This window comes from Pelophylax lessonae (assembly GCF_965119305.1).
Source record: "Pelophylax lessonae genome assembly, chromosome: 7".
NCBI lineage: Eukaryota > Metazoa > Chordata > Amphibia > Anura > Ranidae > Pelophylax > Pelophylax lessonae.
Genome location: NC_138774.1, coordinates 231,360,799 through 231,387,915, shown reverse-complemented (window position 1 = coordinate 231,387,915; position 27,117 = coordinate 231,360,799). Strand labels below are relative to the sequence as shown.

Genomic DNA, 27,117 nt, shown 5'->3' with positions numbered 1-27,117 from the left:
ATCGCTTTTCAGAATCGTTCGAAACACAGTTTGGAGGTGTTCAAGAGGTGATACTTTCTCCTCCTGAATGCCTGTTTTTTTTTTTTTGCAATTCCAAGGGAAAATTTTGCTTTGAAATGCATTTTGCCAAGCATTTGGCACACAGTTGTGGCATGGTCCCATTGACCATGCCAGGTCCCCTTGACCGTGCTGAGTTAAACTTGTCACACTGCCAAGCCCATGCAATGTGAACAGACCTGAGTGGCCACCACTGACCATTGACTATGTCAGGTACCCTTGACCATGGCGAGTTAACCTTTGCCGCACTGCCAAGCAGACACTACAATTTAAACAGACCTGAGTGGCCATTATTGACCATGTCAGGTCCCCTTGACCATGTTGAGTTAAACTTGCCCTACTGCCAAGCAGCCTCTGCAGTATGAACAGACCCGAGTGGCCACCACGTCATGCTGTAGATGGGTGCCTGAGTGTCTATTTTTTTTTTTGTCAATTCAAAGGGGAATTTTTGCATTAAAATGTATTTGGCCAAGCATTTGGCACACAGTCGTGGCATCTTCTTGACCAATGACCATGCCAGGTCCCCTTGACCATGTTGAGTTAAACTTGCCGAACTGCCAAGCAGCCACTACAATTTAAACAGACCTGAGTGGCCATCATTGACCATGCCAGGTCCCCTTGACCATGTCGAGTTAAACTTGCCCTACTGCCAAGCAGCCACTGCAGTATGAACAGACCTGAGTGGCCACCACGTCATGCTGTAGATGGGTGCCTGAGTGTCTATTTTTTTTTTGTCAATTCAAAGGAAAATTTTTGCATTGAAATGTATTTGGCCAAGCATTTGGTACACAGCTATGGCATCTTCTTGACCAATGAGCATGCCAATGTGCAATGTGAACAGACCTGAGTGGCTACCACTTACCATGTCAGGTCCCCTTGACCATGTTGAGTTAAACTTTCTGAACTGCCAAGCAGTCACTGCAATTTAAACAGACCCGAGTGGCCATCATTGACCATGCCAGGTTCCCTTGACCATGTTGAGTTGAACTTGCCATGCTGCCAAGCAGCTACTGTAGTGTGAACAGACCCGAGTGGCCAACATTGACCATGCCAGGTCCCCTTGACCATGATGAGTGGAACTTGCCATGCTGCCAAGCAGCTACTCTAGTGTGAACAGACCAGAGTGGCCATCATTGACCATGCCAGGTCCCCTTGACCATGTTGAGTGGAACTTGCCATGCTGCCAAGCAGCCACTGTAGTGTGAACAGACCCGAGTGGCTACCATTATATTCTGTAGATAGGTGCCTGAGTATCTGTTTTTTTTTTTTTTCATTTGCATTTGGCACACAGCTGTGGCATCCCTTGACCAATGACCATGCCAGGTCCCCCTGACCCTGCTAAGTTAAACTTGCCGTACTGCCAAGCCGCCACTGCAGTGTGAACAGACTAGAGTGGACATCTCGTCATGCTTTAGGTGGGTGGTCAAGGGTGGTGAAAAGGTGGATCAACCACCAAAAGCCAAAAGTAAGGTGCACCTGCTACGACAAATGACAAACATGGACCAATGTGCAGGTTTGTTGTTGGAAATATATTAACTATCGAACTTATACTAACTCAAGATGACTGCAGACCCAGGAAAAGACTGTAGATACATTTACAGAAGATTGTTATCTTGACTTGGGACTTAAAGACCTTGGTAAAGGCACGCTTACTGGTACATGTTAATAAATAAAGGCAGGATTGACTATGTCTGAAGGTGTGAACCTGGAAGTGCAAGGGTTTGGAAATTAGGCGTGAAAGCATGAATCAAAGTCATGGGTAAGGTCAGGACAGACTCGTTCTTACGTTACTAGATGTGGACGTGTAAGGACAGGGTAGGCTGGTTTCACAAATGATTGACATAGATTGATAAGATGGCCAGGTAATTACAAAGGAGATAATGGTGGTAAGCTGGGTAAGCACAAATTTCGAAATGTAGCCATGTGTATGGACAGGGTAGACTTGTTGCGAATGAAAAGATGTGGGTGAAGAGAGCCAATAATGTAAGTATTGAGGAAGGCCCTATGGGAGGACTATGCAATGCAATCATATCAGCAATATAGGCATCGTAAAGCAGACTTTTTCAATTAGAAAACTGGGAAGCCTCCAAAATACTTCCTTAGTGGATATGTAGAAGGCCTACCATTTGCTACCAAAAGGGCTCTCTAAAAGCCTACAACGTTACCCACCTCCTCCATTTTTGTAGCACAGGTAGGGGAATCTCCAAACATTTCCGAGTCCAACAGCGAAGCCCACACACGACATGATAAAATCCATCTGCCGAGTCCAAGTTTCTCTCTCGGGAACTGATGTCCTGGAGTTCGGGGGGTAGATGATCCCCGCTTTGATGGATCCATTGCAACACAAGTCCGAATGTCCATTCCCGCTCGGTATGAGCTGTCCATTTTTCTCCTCCAGGTTCACTTTATAGCTGCCGTTGTCCAAGGACAATCTCTTCTTCTCCATCACTTAAACTGCCGGTACTCGGCCTTCTTCCGGGAAAAAAAGGATCAGCGCACCCCACACCTGACTTCTACCCCCCCCTTTTCTTCCACTAGCACCTGCTTCTGGACCAGAGAACCTTCTTAATATTAAATATTAAATAATACTTTTTACAAAAAATCTGCAGCAGAATTATAAAAAAATAAAAATGATGCACCGGTTTGGCAAACAGTTAAAAAAAAAAATTTGTAAAAAAAAAAAAAAAAAAAAAAAAAAATGTTTTAAGGAAATGAGAAACACAGGGGGTGTGGAAGGGGTGGGGGGGAGTCAGAAACCGTCCACAAAGCACTTAAAGGTAAGCCGAAAGTATCTCATGGGTTACAGCGGTGGATGTCGAAGAGGAAGGAAATTTCGGGGGATGAGGGAGATGCCAAAGCCCCCCGTAAGCGAGGCAAAACGCGGGCAGGGTAGTCGAGTCCGCTATCAGCTGAATGGCAGTCGTGCAGCGAAGGATCTCTAAAGCGTGCACTTCTCTACCCTGAGGCTTAAAAAGCAGAGCCTGGATGAAGTCACTGAGCTGCACTCCTCCTCCTTCGCCCTCCCTCTGCTCTGCCTTGTGCCTATTCCTTCTTCATCAGCTTCTCTGCCTCTCTCTAGCTTCTCTCCCTTTCAATGCAATTCAATGCTTCTGCTATGCTGCTCATCCACGCCTCTTTCTGCGCAGTCCTGCCCATTCAATCCATTCAGACAGCTGAGTAAATCCTCTCTGCTTTCGTATGCCACTGTCATTGACATAAGGAGGAAGCCCTCACATGGGCACTATTTTTAGAAAGTAAATGCGAGGATGCAAAGAAGGGGGTGGGGGGGGGTGGGGGGGTAATGCATCGGCTGCAGGAAAGCGTAACTTGCTGACACTGTGTACGTGCAAACTGGCTTCCGGGATTCTCCCCACTGCATGCAAGCCCTGTTAGCAGAGACAGAGAGGCTTGGCTCATTCAAGGGCAACGCAATGCAGCTCTGTCATCATTAATATATCAGCAGATGCATTCAAGGTCATCCAGCGCCCAGGGCAAACCCCCTCCTTCCCTTAGGTTTAGGGTCAAGGCACCCCCCCATCCCTGCAATAAACCATTGCACCCAGGGCAAACCCCCTCCTTCCCTTAGGTTTAGGGTCAAGGCGCCCCCCCCATCCCTGCAATAAACCATTGTGCCCAGGGCAAACCCCCTCCTTCCCTTAGGTTTAGGGTCAAGGCACCCCCCCATCCCTGCAATAAACCATTGCGCCCAGGGCAACCGTCCCTCCTGCCCACCCCTTGCCACGGCCCTAGGTATCAGCCTCTTGCAGTCCCTGTACAGCAGGGCTGGAGTGTGAGAGGAAGAAGCAGCACAAGGAGACATTTAGGTCATGTGCTGACAAGGAAGCATGCTGATTGGAGGAGAGAACAGAGTGATAGAAAGCTAAGCCCATCACTGTGCTGCTTCACTTGCAGTCCCCTGTACAGCAGGGCTGGGGTGTAAAAGAAAGAAGCAGCACGCTGAGCCAATCGGGCCATTCTGATAGGAGGAGAGAACAGAGTGACAGAAGGCTGAGCCCATCACTGTGCTGCTTCACTTGCAGTCCCTGTACAGCAGGGCTGGAGTGTAAAGGAAAGAAGCAGCACACTGAGCCAATCAGGTCATTCTGATAGGAGGAGAGAACAGAGTCACAGAGAGGCGCGCAGGGCTGGAGTGTAAAAGAAATAAGCAGTGCACCGAGGCAATCAGGTCATTCTGATAGGAGGAGAGAACAGAGTCACAGAAAGGCGAGACCATAGCTTTGCTGCTTCACTTGCAGTCCCTGTACAGCAGGGCTGGAGTGTAAAAGAAAGAAGCAGCACACTGAGCCAATCAGGTCATTCTGATAGGAGGAGAGAACAGAGTGACAGAGAGGTGAGCCCATTGCTTCACTTGCAGTCCCTGTACAGTAGGGTTGCAGTGTGAGAGGAAAAAGAAGCACAAGGAGCCAATCAGGTCATGTGATGACACGGAGCATGCTGATTGGAGGAGAGAACAGAGTGACAGGGCTGAGTCCTTCATTGTACTGCCTCACTTGCAGCCCCTGTACAGCAGGACTGGACTATAAAAGAAGAAGCAGCACGAGGAGCCAATCAGGTCATGTACTGACATGGAGCATGCTGATTGGAGGAGAGAACAGAGTGACAGAGCTGCCTCACTTGCAGCCCCTGTACAGCAGGGCTGGAATATAAAAGAAGAAGCAGCACAAGGAGCCAATCAAGTCCTGCTGATAGAAACAGACAGTGACGGAGTGACAGTGATGAGCCCATCACTGTGCTGCTTTTCTTTCAGTCCTAGTACAGCAGGGCTTGAGTGTAAGAGAAGCAGCACAAGGAGCCAATCAGGAGATGTGCCGACAAGGAGCATGCTGATAGGGTAAAAAGGGCAAAGTGGCAGAGAGATGAGCTCATTGCTGTGCTGCTTCTCTTGTAGTCCTTGTGCAACAGAGCAGGAGTGCAAGAAAAAGAGACATCACAATGTGCTATTTAGGTTTTGCTGATAGGAGGACAGAGCAGAGTGGCAGAAATCTGAGCCTATCACTGTGCTGCTTCTTTTGCAGTCCCTGTACAGCATGGCCGGAGTGTAAGAGGAAGCAGCAGCATGAGGAGCCAATCAGGTCATGCTGATAGGAGGAGAGAGCAAAGTAAGAGATGAGCCTATCACTGTGCTGCTTCTTTTGCAGTCCCTGTACAGCAGGGCTGGAGTGTGCGAGGAAGAAGCACCCCAACTGGGTCATGTGCTGACAAGGAGCATGCTGACTGGAGGAGAGAACAGTGTGATAGAACAGTGAGCCCATCACCGTGCTGCTTCACTTGCAGTCTCTCCACAACAGAGCTGGAGTGTGAGAGGAAGCAGCACAATGAGCCAATCAGGTCATGTGCTGACAAGGAGCATGCTGATTGGTGGAGAAAACAGAGTGACAGAATGGTGAGCCTATCACTGTGCTGCTTCCCTTGCAGTCCCTGTACAACAGGGCTGGAGTGTAAAAGAAAGAAGCAGCACAAGGAGCCAATCAAGTCATGCTGTTAGAACGAGAGAGCAGAGTGACAGAGAGATGAGCTCATCACTGTGCTGCTTCTCTTTCACTGTCCAGTCACGAGTTGGGGGTGCGTCCGGGATGACCTGGGCTCAGAGGAAGTGAGCTGGATGATGCAGGCTAGAGGACAGATTGAGGACATCTAGGATCAGGCACTGCAGGGGAAATCTTTTGATTGAAGGTTATTTTTGCTTGTTTTTTTATCTTTTAATGGGTTATTCTTTTTGTGTTTTGTTTTGCTATATATATTTCAAGCAAATCCGGACATGTGCTGATAAGGGGCATGCTGATAGTAGGATGAGCTGTGCTAGGCAGGAGTTGGTTGAAACATGCTGGCCATTAGACTAAGGACATCTAGTGCCAGAAGAAAGTACTGCAAGGGACATCTCTGAACTGAAGGTGAATATTGCAGCAAAGTCCGTTTTTGTTATTTAGCTTTTTTAATGGACTTTTCATTTTTATCCTGTCATTTTTGTCTGGATTTCTGCTTTCAGCCACAGAGAAATTCTGGGCTAGGGTGCAAGTAAACTTTTGATTTGTCTGTGCTTTCCCCTGCAATGTTTTATATTGGTGCCAGAATCTCTTTAAAGTTGGAAGCCAAAATGTATAATACCGCATTTTGGCCACTAGATGGAGCTGATGATACAAGCGTTAATGTCTTATGAAAAATACAGACATTTTGCTCTGCTTGCATGAATGCTTCTGACATTCGTGCAACGAATGTTAGATGAAAAGATCCCTAACAATGAGCTTCATCTGTTTGATCTGTTGATCCTCCCAGTAATCTTGTGAGCTGAACACTTCCTGTGCTTTCTGCCCATGCTGCATTCTTATCAGTTACATTGTTCATAGTTATCTATGAGGACTACAGAACCCCCCCTACCCCATCTATTTATAAAGAAGGAGGGGGGTTGCAGTCCTGTTTTGATGTCCTAGTACATTACAGCCACCCTAGGGCAAGAAATGTGTTACTGGCAGGATCACCAGGTGATAAAAAGAAAGCTAATGCAGCTACCACATGTAAGGGCTGATAAGCAGCAATATATTGATTTTTGGTACCGTATATACTCGAGTATAAGTCAACCCGAATATAAGCCGAGGCCACTAATTTTACCACAGAAAAGTGGGAAAACGTATTGACTCGAGTAAAAACCTAGGGTGGGAAATGCAGCAGCTACCGGACCCAACTGGACCACCACGAGACACAAAACAGGGGCTGCGGGCATGGTACAGAAAATGGCGCAGGTCATGGTATAGGCATGGTACAGGTCATGGTAAGGGCATGGCACAGGTCATGGTACAGGAAATGGTGCAGGTCATGGTATAGGCATGGTACAGGTCATGGTAAGGGCATGGCACAGGTGATGGTACAGGAAATGGCGCAGGTCATGGTAAGGGCATGGCACAGGTCATGGAACAGGTGATGGTACAGGCATGGCACAGGTCATGGTACAGGCATGGCACAGGTCATGGCACAGGTCATGGTACAGGCATGGCACAGGTGATGGTACAGGCATGACACAGGTGATGGTACAGGCATGGCACAGGTCATGGTAAGGGCATGGCACAGGTCATGGCACAGGTGATGGTACAGGCATGGCACAGGTGATGGTACAGGCATGGCACAGGTCATGGTACAGGCATGGCACAGGTCATGGTACAGGCATGGTACAGGCATGGCACAGGTGATGGTACAGGCATGGCACAGGTCATGGTACAGGCATGGCACAGGTCATGGTAAGGGCATGGCACAGGTCATGGCACAGGTGATGGTACAGGCATGGCACAGGTCATGGTACAGGCATGGTACAGGCATGGCACAGGTGATGGTATAGGCATGGTACAGGCAAGGCACAGGCATGGTACAGGCATGGCATAGGCATGGCACAGGTCATGGTACAGGCATAGCACAGGTCATGGTACAAGCATTGCACAGGTCATGGTACAGGAGATGGTATAGGCATAGCACAGGTGATGGTATAGGTCTGGCACAGTAGGTACAGGCATTGCACAGTATGTACAGGCATGGCACAGGAGATGAAGTGCTGCGGGCATGGTACAGGAGAATGTCCTGTACCATGCCCGCAGCACTGCATGAGGAAATGCAGGGGCTGCGGAGGAGTCTCACTTACCTTTCGGTGAAGCGCCTTCGATTTAAAAATCGCGCCGCCCAGAGCCAATACGTCACCGCGAATGCGCCGCCGATGCTCGGGAAAGCCCGTACACGTTCGGCTATTTCCGGGCATGCGGCACATGTGCGGTGACACGTCAGCGCCATTTTTAAAAAGACAGTGACTCGAGTATAAGCCGAGGGGGGCATTTTCAGCATGAAAAAACATGCTGAAAATCTCGGCTTATACTCAAGTATATACGGTATTTGGCTTTAGATACTCTTTAACGTGGCAGCACAGTGTAGTATACTAGTGGCATAACACGAGCACAGATTTTGGGCTGTTATTAACCAGTTCTGGACCGGAAGGATTTTCCCCCTTAATGACCAGGCCATTTTTTGCGATTCGGCACTGCGTTATTTTAACTAACAATTGCGCGGTCGTGCGACGCTGTACCCAAATAAAATTGATGTTCTTTTTTCCCCACAAACAGAGCTTTCTTTTGGTGGTATTTGATCACCTCTGTGATTTCTTTGTTTTTTTAAACAAAGAAAGAGCAACAATTCTGAAAACAAAAAAAAAAACAATATTTTCACTTTCTGCTATTTAACATTCCCTCCAAAAAATGTAAAAATCTAAATTCTTTAACTTTTTAGACCAATTTGTTTTCTGCTACATATTTTTTAGGGGGAAAAAAATTGCAATAAGCGTATTTTGATTGGTTTGCTCAAAAGTTATCGCATTTACTAACTAAGGGAAAGATTTATGTCATTTTTATTGTTTTTTTTTTTTTTTTTACTAGTAATGGTGGCGATCTGCGATTTTTAGCGGGACTGCGACATTGCAGCGGACAGATCGGACCCCTAACTGACATTTTTGACACTTTTGGGGGGACCAGTGACATTACTACAGTAATCAGTGCTAAAAATATGCACTGTTATGTATGGGACACTCTTGAACGTGATTGACATGTTTGTACAATGTTGCCGTACCCTTTTTATTTGGCTTGTTGGCTGTTCCAACTTCTTACTTTTATATGTTATTTTGTAAAATCTTTAATAAAAACTATTGAACAATAAAAATATGCACTGTTACTGTAATAATGACACTGGCAGGGAACGGGTTAACACAGTGGGTGATAAGGGGGGTTAAATGTAAGCTTAGGGGAGTGATTCTACCTGTATTGGGGATGGGATTGTGAAATGACCACAGAGACCTGTGATCCTATATAGCAGGATCACAGGCGCTCTGTGATCATTCCAGGGAGAAGAACGGTCTGCTGTGTTTAAAATAGCTGGCCGTCCTTCTCTCTCAGCGGGGAGCGATCGCGGATGGCTGGCGGCAATCAGAGCGACCTGCCCCCGTGCATCGGAGTCCCCGCTGATGAGTGGGGGTGGGAGCGTGCCCCCTAGCTGCAGGCGCGCGACCGACGTATACCTACGTCGGTTTGCGCAGGAGGGCTGCACTGCCGCAGTGAAACTGCAGTGGGCGGTCCTTAAGTGGTTAAAATGTATGATTTTTCATGGAACTTTCACACTTGCCGTTTCATTTTTCCTTTACCGGATTCCATAAATTGACTTTTCTCATTCGCTAGCTGTCTCTTAGGGTCAACAGCTGCTGAGATGAAATTCCAACCACATATAGAGAGTGCATTGTTTTCAATTAGTCAGACGTGACTGGTAGACTTGTGCTAAGTGTGATAGAGCAATGGGAATGTGATACACACAGGACAAAGTTCGGGCAATTTCAACTCATTTCAATAAGCTTTGCATTGGAAAAATGATCAAATGAACCAATGTGACCTACCACTGACGGTTTCCATCAAAACTCTGAATCGATGACACCCATTGGTGGAAGGTCAGTTTAAATTGTTTGCCCTTTTTGCATTCAAAACAGCATTTTTCAAAACTGCTGACAATCACTGTCATGTGTTTCCAGCATAAGAACAGTTACTGTTCCACATTACTAAGTATAGCAGATCTCTCGGAAACTCCATTTTTGCTCTTGATCTTCTATGTTTGAAGAACGTTCCAGATTTGGTTGCAGCTTTGCACAATGCTTATGGCTAAATATAAATGATTATAATAGGAAACACCGAAGCTGAGTGCCCCCTAACTGCATAGCAGAAAAGAGTCATTGATTGGTCAAAATCCAAGCAGACAGAATCTAACAGCAGGCTTCGGCTTCAATACAGTCTAGATACCTGCAGGCAGGGCCGCTGATAAGGCAGTACAGCCAGCCCTCCTGTACTGGGCCCAGGCCCCATCAGTTCTAAAGTGGGGCCCAGGCACCTGCTGAGCAGGAGGGCCTGCTATACTTATTGCACTGATCCTCTTCTGTCTTCACTGCAGTGCTGCCAGCTTCTCCTCCTCTCCCTCCCTCCAGCTGCACTGCAAGGGGATTGGTTGTAAAACATGCTCCCCTTCCATCTGCTGTCTGGGCCCCCATGTGTGCTCCTTTCCCCCGCAGTGCTATTGGCTTCCCTCCTCCCCCACCGACAGCTGTTGCGGGCACACAGGGTGATGTCATTAACTGGCCCCTTCTTTCCTGAATGAACACAGTGAGTGATCAATACCAATCACTCCTGTTTCCATTCATCATTTAAGCATAGTAAACTGTGTTTGCTATGCTTCAGTTTGTGAATGAGCAAAAAGCCCTAAAGTGCTTCCTATTCATTCATCTGTGCAGCTGAGGCTGTAGAGAAAGGGACTAATAAATGTATGTTCTAAGCCACTTTTGGATGGGGGGCATTGCCCTGGGGTTGTACTGTCAGGTAGGCTGTATAGGGCCCCCCGTGATTTCTAACACCAGCCCTGCCTGCAGGTGAAAGCAACTGTGAGTCTTTCTAACTTGAGCCTGATTATTAAATGATCAATGTATGAGGATCTCTAGTCTAAGGTCCACGTATACAGGTCTTGAATCCAAGGTCTTTATAAGAGGATCTCTAGTCTGAGGTCCACGTATACAGGTCTTGAATCTAAGGTCTTTATAAGAGGATCTCTAGTCTAAGGTCCACGTATAAAGGTCTTGAATCTAAGGTCTTTATAAGAGGCTCTCTAGTCTAAGGTCCACGTATAAAGGTCTTGAATCTAAGGTCTTTATAAGAGGATCTCTAGTCTAAGGTCCACGTATAAAGGTCTTGAATCTAAGGTCTTTATAAGAGGATCTCTAGTCTAAGGTCCACGTATAAAGGTCTTGAATCTAAGGTCTTTATAAGAGGATCTCTAGTCTAAGGTCCACGTATAAAGGTCTTGAATCTAAGGTCTTTATAAGAGGATCTCTAGTCTGAGGTCCACGTATAAAGGTCTTGAATCTAAGGTCTTTATAAGAGGATCTCTAGTCTAAGGTCCACGTATAAAGGTCTTGAATCTAAGGTCTTTATAAGAGGATCTCTAGTCTAAGGTCCACGTATAAAGGTCTTGAATCTAAGGTCTTTATAAGAGGATCTCTAGTCTGAGGTCCACGTATAAAGGTCTTGAATCTAAGGTCTTTATAAGAGGATCTCTAGTCTGAGGTCCACGTATAAACGTCTTGAATCTAAGGTCTTTATAAGAGGATCTCTAGTCTGAGGTCCATGTATAAAGGTCTTGAATCTAAGGTCTTTATAAGAGGATGTCTAGTCTGAGGTCCACGTATAAAGGTCTTGAATCTAAGGTCTTTGTAAGAGGATCTCTAGTCTAAGGTCCACGTATAAAATCTTGAATCTAAGGTCTTTATAAGAGGATCTCTAGTCTGAGGTCCACGTATAAAGGTTTTGAATCTAAGGTCTTTATAAGAGGATCTCTAGTCTAAGGTCCACGTATAAAGGTCTTGAATCTAAGGTCTTTATAAGAGGATCTCTAGTCTAAGGTCCACGTATAAAGGTCTTGAATCTAAGGTCTTTATAAGACGATCTCTAGTCTAAGGTCCACGTATAAAGGTCTTGAATCTAAGGTCTTTATAAGAGGATCTCTAGTCTGAGGTCCACGTATAAAGGTCTTGAATCTAAGGTCTTTATAAGAAGATCTCTAGTCTAAGGTCCACGTATAAAGGTATTGAATCTAAGGTCTTTCTAAGAGGATCTCTAGTCTAAGGTCCACGTATAAAGGTCTTGAATCTAAGGTCTTTATAAGAGGATCTCTAGTCTGAGGTCCACGTATAAAGGTCTTGAATCTAAGGTCTTTATAAGAAGATCTCTAGTCTAAGGTCCACGTATAAAGGTCTTGAATCTAAGGTCTTTCTAAGAGGATCTCTAGTCTAAGGTCCACGTATAAAGGTCTTGAATCTAAGGTCTTTATAAGAGGATCTCTAGTCTAAAGCCTCGTACACACGCAACGAATTTCCGCCGACCGGTCGTCCGTCTTTTGTCCAGAGTGGTGTCTGTTGGTTGGAATGTGCCTAGACTGCACACGAATTTTCCAGCACGACAGAATTCTACTTCAGAAGTGATGTCATGTGTTGGATTGCTTTCTTTGTGTTCTTTCATCTCTGAGCATGCCTAGTCTTGCTCATAAGATTTTTCCCTGTCGAAATCTGTACTGACTGCACGAAAATCGGACGTGTTTTGATGGTGGACAAAAATTTTATAGCCTACACACCAGAATTTTTTCGGCCGAAAAGTCGGAGTCGGTTGTTGGAAGCATCATACTAACAAGCCGAAAATCGACGGATCGGACGTCGGACGAAAATTCCCTGCCGAATTTCAACGCATGTGTACGAGGCTTAAGGTTTATGTTAGAGAACCTTTACTCTAAGGCTTTATCTGTTGGGACCTCTAGTCTAAGCTCCATGTTTGGGGAACTCCAGTTAAAGGCTTATGCAGCAGGGCCTCTATTCAAATTTATTATTGGCTTTCGATGGAGATCCATGTATGAGGACATCTAGTCTTCGGTTCGGGATTTTAGTCTAATGTCCATGTATTATTGCCTCAAGTCTAAGGTCCATGTATAAAGGTTTTAAGTCTAACGTCTTCCAGTTATAAGTTCTATTTATGGGGATTTGTAGATAAAAGTCCATGTATGAGGACATCAATTCTTAGGTTCATGGATGAGGACCTTTGGTCTAAGTTCCATGTATGAGGGCCTCTAGCCTAAGGTCAATGGATAAGGACCTTCACCCTAAGGTTCATAAATGGATCTGTTGATTAAGGATCATGTATGAGGACCTCAAGTCTAAAGTCTGTGTATGAGGACATCAAGTCTTAGGTTTATGGATGACGGCCTTTGGTCTAATGCCCCGTACACGTGCAGATTATCTGAAGACTTTTGTCTGCAGACTTACCTTTTCTATGTAGTGCAAGGGCCTGCCGGATTGCATACAAATTAAAAGTGTTTAGGTTTGACCTCATATTATATGGTTTTGGTAAGTCTGCAGACAAAAGTCTTCAGATAATCTGCACGTGTGTACGGGGCATAAGTTCCATGTATGAAGGCCTCTAGTCTAAGGTCAATGGATAAGGACCTTCACTCTAAGGTCCATTTATGAGGATCTGTAGATTAAGGTCCATGTATGAGGACCTCAAGTCTAAAGTATATATATGAGGGCCCCTAGTCTAAGGACCATGTATGTATCCCTAGTCTATAACAATTTAACTTTATTACATAAAGCAAACTTGGGCTTTGCCCATGCTGAGAAAAACAGCAAGTTAACTTTAATGTCGCCCCAACAACTGCTTAAAATTTCTTTCCTTTTGTCTTGCTCCCTTTACTTTGGTAAGCAAAATAATTTCCCTCCCTGGTACATTTATGTATGGGGGCGGAGTCACGTGACTCATTTTTCTTCAGTCAACGCATTGGTACGTGATGACTGGCACTCAGGCACACAGCACTGTCACATGGAGGTGGGGCGTGGGCTCCAAACCCTGCAATACGCTTGATTGCTAGACAAAGTACTAATTCACTTTAAAGGGAAACTACTGTATATTTATAGAGAGTACTAGTATTTTTATTACCTCTAATGGTTTAGTAATAATTAATATCCGTCTTACATGCCATTTTCATTATAGCATGTCATATATGAATGTGCAAGTGCTCCATCTAGTGGCAGACAGTGCAATGATGAAAAAAAATATGAAAAATGATGAGAAAATATAATTTGCAGGGTAAACCACATCAGTAAAAGGTGTTAGATGACTAGCTGACCTCCAATAAGATAAGAGGAGAGGTAAAGCACAATAAAAGGGATGCTCTGCTGATTCAGAAGCACTTCATGTAAAGATATTTGGCTGCCCCATTTCTATATTTTATATAACTACGACCTATAGCTTTTTTTTTTTTTTAAACATTAAGGTAACCTATAGTCTTTAAGATTGTAAATACATATCTACATTGGGACAGCCATATTTTATAATATCAAATCCAGGTTCTGCTTTCTGAGGTCATCTCTCTGTCACTCTGCTCTCTCCTGCTCTGAGAATGTTCCTGTTTCATGTAGAGTGAGAAGCTGCCACTTTTAGAGATGTTACCTCACTCTACCTTTAGAGGGCGCAACCTGGAGCAAAACTTTTCCCTTGATATGTTGTTGGAATGGACCTGCTGCATGATATTTTTATTTCTGAACCTGTCTGGTGGCCATGTGTAGACCTATGTTTGTGCATTTCTTGTTGAGATAGTAATCTGCATTACTCAGAAGGAAGCTTTCTGTGTTTATTCGTGCCAGTCTTTCCCTTGCCTCCATATCTCTGTGTTGGAAGTGTGCACAAACAAATGGTCTCCTAGGTTTTAGTCATGGAATTTTCCTATTCAATTGGAATCTATCAGTCTACAAACGGCCAATAAAGATTTCTTGAAATGAACATTGCCTCTAGTTGGTTAATCCTGTAACTAACGACCTTGCTGGAATTATTCAGAAACAGCGCTAACTGCACTATCTGACATACAGACAGCTTCTAAAACGACAACCTAAGAACAGACAAATCGCAAGAGTAAAATGTCAATGGTATGCCAAAAATATTTACAGATATGGAGCTGATTGCAGTTTGGATAAACATAATGTTAAGCTATATTTTCACTATAGAGCAGCAGTTCTGGATGTTCAGTTGTTCCTGGGGCATAAAGCAATGATAAGCATGGCTTTGGAAGTTTTGCGCAGGATGTGCATGCATAGTTAAACGCTGATGCAAAAAAGCTTTGGTATTTGCAAGAGTGCAACTGCGTGCAGCCTGCCTTACAAGTGAATGACTCCTGGCAAGCCTGTGCCTGAGGCCTGAAACTAGACCTCACTGACCTCTGTAGCTGTAGCTACTGTAGAGCATTTTATATTCCATTTTTCTAGTAGAAACATTAGCAGAATTAGCACATTTAACTCACTCTGCTTATTGCAGTCATCTCAAGTACTCTGAACAGTACTGGGGAGCAGGGGGAGCTGAGCTGCTGAAAGGAGGGGCAGAGGAGCTGAGCTGCTGAGAGTAGGAGAAGGGAGTGCTGAGCTGCTGAAAGGAGGGGTAGTGGAACTAAGCTGCTGAGAGTAAGAGTAGGGAGTGCTGAGCTGCTGAAAGGAGGGGTAGTGGAACTGAGCTGCTGAGAGTAGGAGTAGGGAGTGCTGAGCTGCTGAAAGGAGGGGTAGTGGAACTGAGCTGCTGAGAGTAGGAGTAGGGAGTGCTGAGCTGCTGAAAGGAGGGACAGCGGAGCTGAACTGAAGAGAATAGGAGCAGGGGGAGCTGAGCAGTTGAGAGGAGCAACAGGGGGAGCCGAATTGCTGAGAGGAGGATTAGGGAGAGCTGAGTTGCTGAGAAGATGAGCAGGGGGAGCTAAACTGCTGAAATGAGGGGCAGGGGGAGCTAAACTGCTGATAGAAGGAGCAGGAGGAGCTGAAATGCTGAGAGGAGGGACAGGGGAAGCTTAATTGAGAGAAGCAAGGGCAGCTGAGCTGCTGAAAGGAGGGGAAAGGGAGCTGAGTTGCTAAAAGCAGAAACAGGGGAAGCTGAGTTGCTGAGAGGAGGAGAAGGGAAGCTTAGTGACTGAGAGGACAAGCAGCGGGAGCTAAGTTGTTGAGAGCAAGGGCAGCTGAGCTGCTGAAAGAAGAGGCAGGGGAGCTGACTTGCTTAGAGAAGGAACATGGGGAGCTGAATTACTGAAAGGAGGAGCAGGGGTAGCGGAGTTGCTGAAAGGAGGGGCAGGGGATATTGAGTTGCTGAGAGGAGGAGCAGGGACATTTAGTGGCTGAGAGGACAAGCAGGGAGAGCTGAAAGGAGGAGCAGTGGAGCTAGCTGGTGAGAGTAGAAACCTGGAGCTGAGCTGCTGAGAGGTGGAGCAGGAGGAGCAGAGCTGTAGAGAGAAGGAGTAGGGGGAGCTGAGCTGCTGAAAGGAGGAGCAGTGGAGCTAGCTGGTGAAAATAGAAACCTGGAGCTGAGCTGCTGAGAGGTGGAGCAGGAGGAGCATAGCTGTAGAGAGGAGTAGGGGGAGCTGAGCTGCTGAGAGATAAATCAGGGGAAGGTGAACTGCTGAGAGAAGAAGCAGGAGGAACTGAGCTGCTGAAAGAAGGAGCAGGGGAAGCTGGACTACTAAAAGGTGGAGCAGGATGAGCTGAGCTGCAAAAAGGAGGAGCAGAGGGTGCTGAGCTGCTGAGGGAGGAGCAGGGGGACAAAGCTGCTGAAAGGAGGAATCACTTGCAATTTGGAGTGCCATTACTATATTTACAGTCATGCGTTGAGTTAAAGTAGAACTCTCGGCAAAATAAAAATTGACATACAGCACATGATGCATTCTGTCAGTTGCATTATCATCATAGTCTTTGTAACAGTTTTATTACGTGTTGATCCTGCCAGTAGAGCCATTATTTATCAACTTCCTGTGATGGGGTGGCAACGTTGTTCGTTCTGCAGTGAAATTGTGCACAGGGTAGTCTTAGATGAACATGCAGTTTACAATTCTTTTCTTTCTTTCAGAAAAAAATGTTTAAGTCTATGAACGAAACTTTGGAGTGCAAACATAAGAGGTGCTATGATCGCCTATTGTTAATGCCAAGTTTTGTGCATGACCTTCTTAGTAGAGCTGAATCACTTCAGTGAGTTTGCTACCAAAAAAAGAAAATGAAAGAGGAGGTGCTCAGGCAAATCCAGTAGATAGCAGTAAGGGTGCCACACCAACGGTGAGGGACTCCAGAATAATTTATTAATGAAGAGCCAAAGCAATTTGAGGGTTCACTAAATCCCCCTTTATCAGGGCTTTACAATGGTGCTAAATATGAATAGGAATCTACAAATACTTTCACACCATTCTGATTCTAGGCATTCCTGAAGGACATAAAACACAAACCTTGATGAAAGGGAGAAGTTTGGGAACTCCTGAAATGCGCTGGATTTCTTATCTTGTTGATCCTCAGCTAGTTACCTAACAATAGGTTATTAACAATCAGCCTATTTCAGTCTCTGTACAAAGAACCAATCATGCACTGACAAGAAGTACGCTGATAGGAGGAGAGAGCCGAGTGACAGAGAGATGAGCTGCTTCTCCACTCACTGTCCAGTCATGGGTTAGGGGCACGTCCGGGACAATAATAATGGCCATCAGATTGAGGACATCAAGTGGGGAAAAAAAAAATACTGCAGGGAAAATCTCTGGATTGAAGGCGGATATTGCAGAAGAGGCTGTTTTATCTTTAAAAGGACTATCTATTTTTATTTTGTTTTTTTTTTGGCTGGACTTCTGCTTTAAATCTTCACCAGGCTAAAAATGGTTCTTAGTTTTTCTATCTGCTTTATGGCAGCGAGTGGGTTACACATTACAGCGATGCAGATGGGAATTATATGGTGCAGTGCTCCCTGGTCTCCCAGCAATTTTTCATGGGAGCCCAGCTCAGGTATACAGCGATGTTCTGTGCCGCTGATACAAGAATTCGAAGAGCTCCAGGGGGCAGATGGCTGCATTGTCATTGCCCAGCATAGCGTAAGTCAGCGTTGTTCCTCACATGGATGACTAGCCATGCTGCAGCATCGTCAGCTGACAGAGCTGCTGCATTGTCGTCTATATCCTACGTTATAGTGACGTCACTAGCAGACCACAGCAAGGACTCCTCTGGGTTATACACATTAAACAGAGGACAACGTGAGCCTGGATCTGCCTGTAGATGACTATACATCAACTGGACAAATAGCCTGGAGGTCACCTATAAAGGATAAGGCAGCCTGAGAAGTAATATTTAACCAGTATGTCTGCACAATGAGAAAGGACACATTCCTTCCTGCACTGTCATTGTCAACTCAGGTGTGCAGCAGGGAAAAGCAACTGTCCTTTTCACAGAGAAATCAAATGGGTGCTATCCCATATATTAAATGATATCCCACAGGGCAGTGATGGCAAACCTTGGCACTACAGATGTTTTGGAACTACATTTCCCATGATGCTCATGCACTCTGCAGTGTAGTTGAGCATCATTGGAAATGTAGTTCCAAAACATCCGGGGTGCAAAAGTTCACCATCACTGCCATAGGTGGTGCTATCCCTTATAATCAAAGATGAGGGGGTACTATCCCTTATAATAAAAGATGATATCCCATTGGGAGTGCTATCCCTTATAATGAAAGATGATATCCCATTGGGGGTGCTATCCCTTATAATAAAAGATGATATCCCATTGGGGGTGCTATCCCTTATATTCAAAGATGAGGGGGTGCTATCCCTTATAATAAAAGATGATATCCCATTGGGAGTGCCATCCCTTATAATGAAAGATGATATCCCATTGGGGGTGCTATCCCTTATAATAAAAGATGATATCCCATTGGGGGTGCTATCCCTTATATTCAAAGATGAGGGGGTGCAATCCCTTATAATAAAAGATGATATCCCTTTGGGGGTGCTATCCCTTATAATAAAAGATGATATCCCTTTGGGGGTGCTATCCCTTATAATACAAGATGATATCCCATTGGGGGTACTATCCCTTATAATCAAAGATGAGGGGGTGCTATCCCTTATAATAAAAGATGATATCCCATTGGGGGTGCTATCCCTTATAATAAAAGATGATATTCCCTTGGGGGTGCTATCCAGTGGTCGGATTCAGCCGGTTTGCACCGGTTCCATAGAACCGGTTACTAAATTTCTGCAAGTTCGCAGGACCTCCTTGTGAGTTTGACACTCTGTCCGCCTGATCCACTAACCGCTCTGCTGCTCTCTGCCGGCGCTGTCTCTCTGCAGGGAGGCGGCCGGAGCACACACACTGCACTGCTAGGCTATAGCTGCTTAGCGTTTAGCAACCAGTGACATCACCCCTTCTCCTCCAGGCCCAGACAGTCCCAGACTCCCCGCCTATTTGGCTCTAGTAGGAAAGGGTGGACCCGGGGCGCAGAGCAGTGCGCCCCAAACCCACCCATTGTGTGACAATAGCGAATGAAAATTCGCTATTGTCTCACGGATCCTCCGGATTGGCCGAGGAGGAGGCGGGACGCGGGAGAGGACTCGAGGAGACGCGGGGACCGCCGCTGCAACAGGTAAATCAAGTGCACTGGTCTGGGGGGCTTGGCAAGTTGGCACGCTGTTCACTCTGCATTGAAGGGGGCGCGATGATTTCTGCATTGTAGGGGCACGATGATTTCTGAATTGAAGGCGGCACGATGATTTCTGCATTGTAGGGGCACGATGATTTCTGAATTGAAGGCGGCACGATGATTTCTGCATTGAAGGGGGCACGATGATTTCTGCATTGAAGGGGGCACGATGATTTCTGAATTGAAGGGAGCGCGATGCTTTCTGCATTGAAGGGGGCATGATGATTTCTGCATTGAAGGGGGCACGATGATTTCTGCATTGAAGGGGGAACGCAGCACGCTGGTCTCTGCAGACTGAATTGAAAGGGGGCACGAATGATGAACTCTGCATTGAAGGGGGCACGAATGATGATCTCTGCATTGAAGGGGGCATGCCGCACGCTGGTCTCTGCATTGAAAGGGGGCACGCTGGTCTCTGTGCATTGAAAGGGTGCACGCTGGTCTCTGTGCATTGAAAGGGGGCACGCTGGTCTCTGTGCATTGAAAGGGTGCACGCTGGTCTCTGTGCATTGAAAGGGTGCACGCTGGTCTCTGTGCATTGAAAGGGTGCACGCTGGTCTCTCTGCATTGAAAGGGGGCACGCTGGTCACTGTGCATTGAAAGGGGGCGCGCTGGTCTCTCTGCATTGAAAGGGAGCACGCTGGTCTCTCTGCATTGAAAGGGGGCATGCTGGTCACTGTGCATTGAAAGGGGGCACGCTGGTCACTGTGCATTGAAAGGGGCACACTGGTCATTTTGCATTGAAAGGGGGCACGCTGGTCTCTGTGCATTGAAAGGGTGCACGCTGGTCTCTGTGCATTGAAAGGGTGCACGCTGGTCTCTCTGCATTGAAAGGGGGCACGCTGGTCACTGTGCATTGAAAGGGGGCGCGCTGGTCTCTCTGCATTGAAAGGGAGCACGCTGGTCTCTCTGCATTGAAAGGGGGCATGCTGGTCACTGTGCATTGAAAGGGGGCACGCTGGTCACTGTGCATTGAAAGGGGCACACTGGTCATTTTGCATTGAAAGGGGGCACACTGGTCACTGTGCATTGAAAGTTGGAACAGGTTACTAACATTTTTGAATCCCACCACTGGTGCTATCCCTTATAATAAAAGATGATATCCCATAGGGGGTGTTACCCTCTATATTAAAAGATGATATGCCATTGGGGGTGCTATCCCTTTAATGAAAGATGATATCCCATAGGGGGTGCTACCCCTATATTAAAAGATGATATCCCATAAGGGGTGCTACCCCCTATATTAAAAGATGATATTCCATAGGGGGTGTTACCCCCCTATATTAAAAAATGATATCCCATAGCGGGTGCTATCCCTTATAATAAAAGATGATATCCAATAGGGGGTGCTACCACCTATATTAAAAGATGATATCCCATAGGGGATACTATCCCATATATTAAAACATGTTATCCCATAGGGGGTGGTATCCAATATATAAATACATAATATCCCATAGAGGCGCTATCCCATAGATAAAATCCCGATATCCCCCTAGGTGGTGCTATGCCATATATTAAATGATGATATCTCATAGGGGGTGCTATCCCTTATAATAAAAGATAATATCCCATACACGCTCCTCTTCCCCTGATTTCTCTGTCGAAATCAACGGCTCATCTATCAACCCGTCCCCCCATGCCAAGATCCTAGGTGTAATCATGGACTCTGAACTCTCCTTTTGGCCCCACATCCAGTCGCTGTCCAAAGCTTCAACCTCCGCAGCATTCCCAAGATACGCCCCTTCCTAACCAACGACACCACAAAGCCTCTAATCCACTGCCTGGTCATCCCTCGTTTTAATTACTGCAACTCCCTTCTCATTGGCTTACCTTTTAATAGGCCAATCCCCCTACTATGTATCATGAATGCTGCCGCCAGGCTCCTCCACCTTACAAACCACTTGGCATCTGCTACCCCTCTCTGCCAATCCCTCCTTTGGCTGCCACTCAACCGACAAATTAAATTAAAGATACTAACCATAACTTACAAAGTCATCCATAACTTGGCACCCAGCTACATCACTAACCTGGTCTCAGACATATACCAACCAAATCATTCTCTTCGTTCCTCCCGGGACCTCTTGCTCTCTAGCTCCATTCTCACCTCTTCCCATGCCTGCCTTCAGGACTTCTCCTGAGCCTCTTCCATCCTTTGGAATGCTCTACCCCAATCTGTCTGACTATCTCCTAACTGTACATTTATTTTCTCTATCAGCACATCCCCCCCCCCCCCCCCCCACAGGTATTACCTCTTGTATCACTTGACCCTCCCTTTTAGATTGTAAGCTCTAAAATGCAGGGCCCTCTGATTCCTACTGTGTTAAGTGTATTGTATTTGTGCTGTCTACCCTTAAGCTGTAAATTGCTGCGTAAACTGTCGGCGCTATATAAATCCTGTATAATAAAAATAATAATAGGGGGTGCTATCCCATTTATTAAAAGATGAAAACCCATAGGGGGTGCTATACCATATATTAAGACATGTTACCCCATAGGGATGGTATCCAATATTTAAAAACATGATATCCCAGAGATGCGCTATCCCATACATAAAATCAAACCCTGGGGCCTAGGTGGTGCTATGTCATATATCAAAAGATGATATCGCATAGAGGCGCTGTCCCATACATAAAATCACAATATCCTCTAGGTGGTGCTATGCCATTTATTAAAACATGGTATCCCATCATATAGGGTGCCATGCTATATATTAAATCATGATATTCCATAGGGGGTGCTATGCCATATAATAAATCATGATATCTATATGAGGCAATATCCCACATATTAAAACATTGTACACCATAGTGGGCTCTATTCCATATTTAAAAACATGATATCTCATTGAGGCACTGTACAGTATATTAAAAGATGATATCCCATAGAAGTTGGTATCCCATATTTAAAAACATGATATCCCATAGGAGCACTATCCTATATATTAAAATATAATATCCCATAGGCGTCATTATACCATATTATATATAAAAACTGGTTATATCTCGGGGCTCTATCAAATATTTTAAATATGTAAAATACCATGAAATTAAAAAAAATAAAATAAAATGGAAAGTAGATTAATGAGGAATAATAATAGTAATAAAATAATAATAACAATTATGATAATGATAGCATTAAACAATTGTAAAAATGAAATCATTAAAATAAAATAGCTTAGATAAGGAAATATTTTAAAAATAGAAAATAGATAAATTAGAAATCATAAAATAAAAAATTATATAAATAGCTGGATACCAAACAATAATGAAAGAAATAATTAAAAAAATAGATTAGCTAGGAATCCTAAAATAAAATATGAATAATACAATTAAAAAAATATCAATGAAATAAATACATTAAAAAAAATAAAAAAAGATTAGCTAGGAAGAATTAAAATAATTATTCATAATATTAATAATAATAAAAAAAAATAGAAAATGGAATAAATAGGAACAGGATGGAAAGTTTTTCACCATACACTGTACTGTACACATAGCCCTGAAAATTACTGAAATGGCACCACCTTGTGGCTGTGCAAGAGATTACCACAGGCACCAGAATTAATTCCAGTGTTTTTTTGTTTAACCAAGTGGTAAGGCTTCACCTCTGCTTTTTTTAAAATAGAAATGTCCTATTACAAAAACAAACACACAAAGCTTTGTGCTGCCAGTTCATCCTGGTATGTGCAACGATCCCTCCGCCTCAAGCTGGAATATGTATGATGGAAAGGCAGTTTATAGTATAAATAAACATATCTATACGTTTATCCATATGCTGAGACTTCTGTATAAGAACATATAAGTTGCACATACGATAAGGAGTTCTGACATCGCTTTGACTTTCATGTCTTTTCAACTGATACATAGAAAATTATCAGATTTTTTAGTGAGACTGCACATCCTATGGGCCGGTTCACACTAGATGCGATTCAAATTGACAGCAGATTTACTGCAAATCCCCACCGCATCAAAATCCCAACCTGTTCATGCAAACTGATTGCGGAGTGTATGCTAAGTTAATGACACCTCACAATCAGTTTGCAAAACGCAGTGCAATTTTCAGAATCGGATCCCATGGGTGTGAACACCCACGAGATCTAGTTCCAGTGTGGACAAAAAAGGGTCCTGCACGAGTTTGGCTTGAATGTGATGCAAACTCAGCCATAAAGTTTGTATGGCTGAATTTGCATCGCACAGACATTGCATGTGATCTGTACAGCAATGTAGTGCGAATCACATACGATGTCTGGAATCGCACTAGTGTGAACTGGCTCTAATAGCTAGATCCTGTGGATGCGTATGCAGTGGTCAGTGATGCCACATTACCTGTGCTGCAAACCTGTACTTAAAGACATACAGCATCGTAGCCCTCTTGTCCTAAATGAGGGCTACTAGCCTAAGTTTAATTTTTGGCTGGGTGGTAGTCAGCCAAACCTAATTGTGTAGTTCTTCACTTGGTCTTCCCTAAGCTTCAGTTGTGTTATGATTTCTCACTTTCACCAGCAGGTGTCACTGGTATCACTGGCCATAGTATGAGATTGCATAAACAAGAATGAGTTCTGAATTTTTTATATTTCCCTCAGCAAATCCAGTAGGAGGTTTGGACCACTGGTGCATGCTGAGGGGGGGGGGGGGGGGGGATATAAATGTTTGGGACAGGCCATGGGCTCACCCTCTTAAAAAGAACAAAAAGAGGGCGCACCAACCTTGTGCACTACCCAAGTGATGTTTTGTTGAAAAAGAGGGAAAGGAAATATACTCACAAACACAAAAGTCTTAAAAGCGTATCCAGTCCACATTGGACACAAGGCAATCAGGTCACCGGGACAATGTCCAGCATGCCAGAGGACCTTCTAAATCGTTGACGCGTTTCGAGGGGAGAGCCCCTCTTCCTCAGAGCCACTCACCCTCTTCCCCTGGGTTTAGGCCTGGGGAGGTGCTGCCAGAAGGGGCATTGCCTGTTTTGCGCCTGACATGCTAAACACGGTCTTGAAGCTGTCCTACCTGGTGATGGAGGAAGCTATGGCAGTGTGCTGAATTGGTCCTGAAGCTGTCCTGCCTGGCGTGGCGGAAGCTGTTCCCAGGAGATAACCCAGAGGAGGCCCCTTGCTGATGAGAGTCAAAAGAAGGCTGGTCTCTTAGAAGGGCCAGGTGACTCATTTGGAGGATGCACTAAAATTTGATGATGTGCTTACAGTGTTGCCAAATTGGGTTAAAGGTTTTGACACTGTAAAGCTGGACATTGATCTGGAGACTCTGCACTGGTCCAAATCATTTGGTGGAGGTGGGATTATACTGTGGGGTTGTTTTTCAGGGGTTGGGCTTGGCCCCTTAGTTCCAGTGAAGGGAACTCTTAAAGCGTTAGCATACCAAGACATTTTGGACAATTTTATGCTCCCAACTTTATGGGAACTGTTCCAACATGACTGCCAACAGTGCACAAAGCAAGGTCCATAAAGACATGGATGAGCGAGTTTGGGGTGGTGGAACTTGACTGGCCTGCACAGAGTCCTGACCTCAACCCGATAGAACACCTTTGGGATGAATTAGAGTGGAGACTGCGAGCCAGGCCTTCTCATCCAACATCAGTGCCTGACTTCACAAATAGACTTCTGGAAGAATGGTCAAACATTCCCATAGACACACTCCTAAACCTTGTGGACAGCCTTCCCAGAAGAGCTGAAGCTGTTATAGCTGCAAAGGGTGGGCCAACTCAATATTGAACCCCACGGACTAAGACTGGGATGCCATTAAAATTCATGTGCGTGTAAAGGCATGCGTCCCAATACTTTTGACAATATAGTGTATATTATACTGCCTTTTGAGGTGTGTGGCAAAAAAATTTTAGATATTTTTTTTGAATTTGGAGGTGTTTCTCCAAGGTTCTATCTATAGCCGTAGCACACCATGCAACTTCTAAGGGGCCTTGTAGCATAGGGGGCCCAGTTCTGTCTGGCTGATTAGCAGTGTATGCCAGTAACAATACTATTTGCTATATCTACTAGCAGTCAGCCACATTCAACTGGACTTGTCCTGTAATGTCGAAGACGTTTCCTAGCTTACCAGCCGAAGAAGTGGTTTGGAGAAGCTATGAAACCTCTTCCACGTCACAGAAAAGGTCCAGTTGGATATAACTAACTACTATTAGCAGGGGGCGGTGCTAGGTGGGTGCTTGGGTGTGCTGAAGCACCCCCAAAAATTCTTCCAGCCCCCCCATAGCACCTCTATAAAAGCATAATTAGAATCTAGCATCCATACCATGTCTCAGAATTTCACCTGTCCTCACATATTTGTAACTGCAAACAGCACTAGTAATAAGGGACTTGTTACTTTCTGTGGAGGGATACAGATTCTTCTGGTCTCATTTTCCAATGCTTTGCTTCTAGTTCCGGTACCGGCTACAAGAGCCCTCTGAGGACTGTTCACTCTAGCGGAGGGATATAGGGGGGAGGAGCTGTGAGTGTGTGTGGGCGGGAAGAGGGAGGAGCTGCATGGACTGTGAGCCTGGGGAGTAGAGAAGCTGGCTGTCCATTACCACACTAATTATGTATGTATTCCTCTGATAGTATGATGTGTTCAATGTATGTATGTGTGTATTACAGTGCATACATATATCTGTGTGTGTATAAAGTATATCTGAGTGTGTGTATGCATGTATCTAACTGAGCACATGTATATATCTTGTATGTACTGTATGTATCTAAGTGTATATATGAGTGTGTATATGTGTGAATGCATGTATCTCAGTGTGTGTGTGTATATATGTGTATGCATGTATCTGAGTGTGTTTATATATATATATATGTGTATATAGATATATGTGTGTGTGTGTGTGTGACCCCTGAGTTCCCCTTTCTCCCCCCCCAGCCCTCAAAAAATTCTGTGGTCACTGTGGGTCTCCTCTGGGTGAGGTTATGAGCTGGCTTTTGCCACATGCTTCTAATGGGGGCTTGTTTGGAGTTGCTGCTGACTGGGCTTTTCCTGGTACACAATTTGGGGTGGATCAGGGTTTCCCTGCTACCCTGGGGGTTGGTGACTAGGGCAGGGAAGTCCTCTGGGCTCCCTGCTGCAGTTATGGGGCTTGGGGAGTGGATGGTTTGGCATCCGCAGGTCTGCCCCTCATGTGGTCGGATCCGGACTCAAATTTCGGCCACGGCTTTGTGGCCTACTGGTCGGGAACTATGTGGGTTGGCCCCAGTGAGGGTGGCTGAAGCCACTACCCTCAGTTTGGGCATCCTCCCACCCCTCCGCTGCCTCTGGGTGGTCGGCTCCGCTGAGGCTCGTGCCCAGACAGCTGGGCATCCACAAAAATGTAGGCAGAGGCTTGCAGCCTGTTAGGCCATGAGGCCGAGACGGCCTCCATTGGGGGGGGCAGCCCCAGTGAGCCTGACTGGGATGAGTGCACTTGCGGCTGGACCTCCACACAAATTAAGGCCGCGGCTTGAGGCCTACTAGGCCATGAGGCAAACTGGTACTGGGGTAGCTGGACCATCTTCTTCAGCGAGCAGAGTCTCAGAGTGCTCTGAGGGACACATTGGAGAATACTCTGCGATCTCTGAGAGAGTTTGGTTGGATTCTGAACCTTCAGAAGTCTGCTCTGGTTCCGTCCACAAAATTGAACTATCTGGGTGGATTCAGCCTTAACCAGAGTGTTACTTCCTCTGGAAAAACTCCAGAAATTGCATGAGCCAATTCAGCTTCTGTTGTCCAGCAGACGGTCATCCCTCCAGGCTTGCATGCGGATGCTGGGCCTGATGGTGTCTACCTTTGAGGCGGTTCAGTTTGCACAGTTCCACAGGAGATCTCTGCAAAAAGAGATTCTGGTGAAATGGGACAAGAATCCACAATCTCTAGAGGTGGCTTCGTTCTCCTGCACTTCAACAGGGAAATCCTTCTCCTCTGTCTGGATTATTGGACAATTTGTTTATAAGGGGTGCCTAGTATGAATTCAATTGGACAATGCCATG

At 45.4% G+C, this 27,117-nt stretch overlaps 1 protein-coding gene across 3 annotated transcripts in view; it reads right to left on the bottom strand.

The window, feature by feature from the left end:
- SLC6A8 (solute carrier family 6 member 8) overlaps positions 1 to 27,117 on the bottom strand; it is a 158,170-nt gene that overhangs the window by 113,901 nt on the left and 17,152 nt on the right. For 2 of the 3 annotated variants that reach the window (XR_014225526.1, XM_082264519.1), the window contains exon 1: positions 2,227 to 2,558. The exons of the other annotated variant lie outside the window; for it this stretch is intronic. Coding sequence is in view for 1 of the 2 variants with exons in the window: in XM_082264519.1 (XP_082120645.1) it covers positions 2,227 to 2,503 (277 nt within the window). In the remaining variant the exon portion in view is untranslated. Of the gene's footprint in view, positions 1 to 2,226; positions 2,559 to 27,117 lie in introns of those variants that run through there. 3 annotated transcript variants of the gene reach the window in all.